Source organism: Capsicum annuum, unplaced genomic scaffold (assembly GCF_002878395.1).
Source record: "Capsicum annuum cultivar UCD-10X-F1 unplaced genomic scaffold, UCD10Xv1.1 ctg83095, whole genome shotgun sequence".
In the NCBI taxonomy this organism is placed as follows: domain Eukaryota; kingdom Viridiplantae; phylum Streptophyta; class Magnoliopsida; order Solanales; family Solanaceae; genus Capsicum; species Capsicum annuum.
The window spans coordinates 63,229-64,372 of NW_025893936.1; the positions used below are offsets into that span (position 1 = coordinate 63,229).

Consider the following 1,144-nt stretch of genomic DNA (forward strand, 5'->3'; position numbering starts at 1 on the left):
ATGGAAACCTTCCCAGAAAAGATTCCAGTTGCTGTATTTCTCGCTGCTTTAATGCCTGGTCCAACTTTCAGTGCAAACACCATCTACACTGAGGTACCAATTTTTCATAATTGATTTGTTGTCTTACATGTTTGAAACTAAATATACTTCGTTATAGACATGTAATGCAGTAGTACCTGAACTTGATAATCGCGTTATATATGACAATGGACCTGAGAATCCTCCAACTACCCTCATCCTAGGTCCCAAGTTTTTAGCAACTAATCTTTACCAGCTGAGCCCAACTGAGGTAAGCAAATCATAAATGAAATAACAGATTTTAATAGTTTATCAAAATTACAAATCTATTGATCAAGTACTTAATCGCAGCATCACTTTAATTTCTTTTTTGGTGTTAGGATTTGACAATGGCTACTAAATTGGTAAGGCCACTATATTTGTATCCTGCGGAAGGGATTTCTAAGAAGCTTGTTAAAATTGGTCTCACACCCCAAAAGCTAGTTTAAGAGGAGGAGAATTGCCCAAACCTTATAAGGAGACCACCCATCTCATTAACCACCAATGTAGGACTTTCTTCTAACATCCCCCCTCACGCCCAGACCTCAACTGGGCGTGGAAAAATCTCTCCCGAATATCAATTCGGAGGCCTAACATTGGGTGAGATGGGTTAGGCTCTAATATCATGTTAAAATTGGTCTTGGGCCTAACTCACACCCCAAAAGCTAGCTCTTGGGGTGTGAGTTAGGCCCAAGACCAATTTTAACATGGTATCAAAGCGAGGCCCATTCTCACCCAATGTTGGGCCCCCGAATTGAGATGTCGGGGAGATTTTTCACGCCCAGTTGAGGTCTGGTCCTCAGTTGAGGTCTGGGCGTGGGTGGGGTGTTAAAAAGATTAAAAAGAAAGTCCCATATTGGTGGTTAATGAGATGAGTGGTCTCTTTATAAGATTTGTCTTGAGCCTAACTCATACCCCAAAAGTTAGCTCAAGGGGAGGAGGATTGCCCAAGCCTTATAAGGAGACCACCCATCTCATTAACCACCAATGTCTGACTTTCTGGAGGCCCAACATTGGGTGAGTGGGTCTTGCTTTGATACCATATTAAAATTGGTCTTGGACCTAACTCACACCCCAAAAGCTAGCT

The 1,144-nt window shown here is 42.0% G+C and overlaps 1 protein-coding gene across 1 annotated transcript; it reads left to right on the forward strand.

Moving 5' to 3' along the window:
- On the forward strand, positions 1-506 carry LOC124895588 (methyl jasmonate esterase 1-like). The gene is made up of 3 exons (XM_047406021.1): positions 1-93; positions 158-289; positions 399-506. Exons 1-3 carry the CDS (start codon positions 1-3, stop codon positions 504-506), a joined length of 333 nt encoding a protein of 110 aa, XP_047261977.1.
- The last annotated feature ends 638 nt before the right edge of the window (positions 507-1,144 follow it).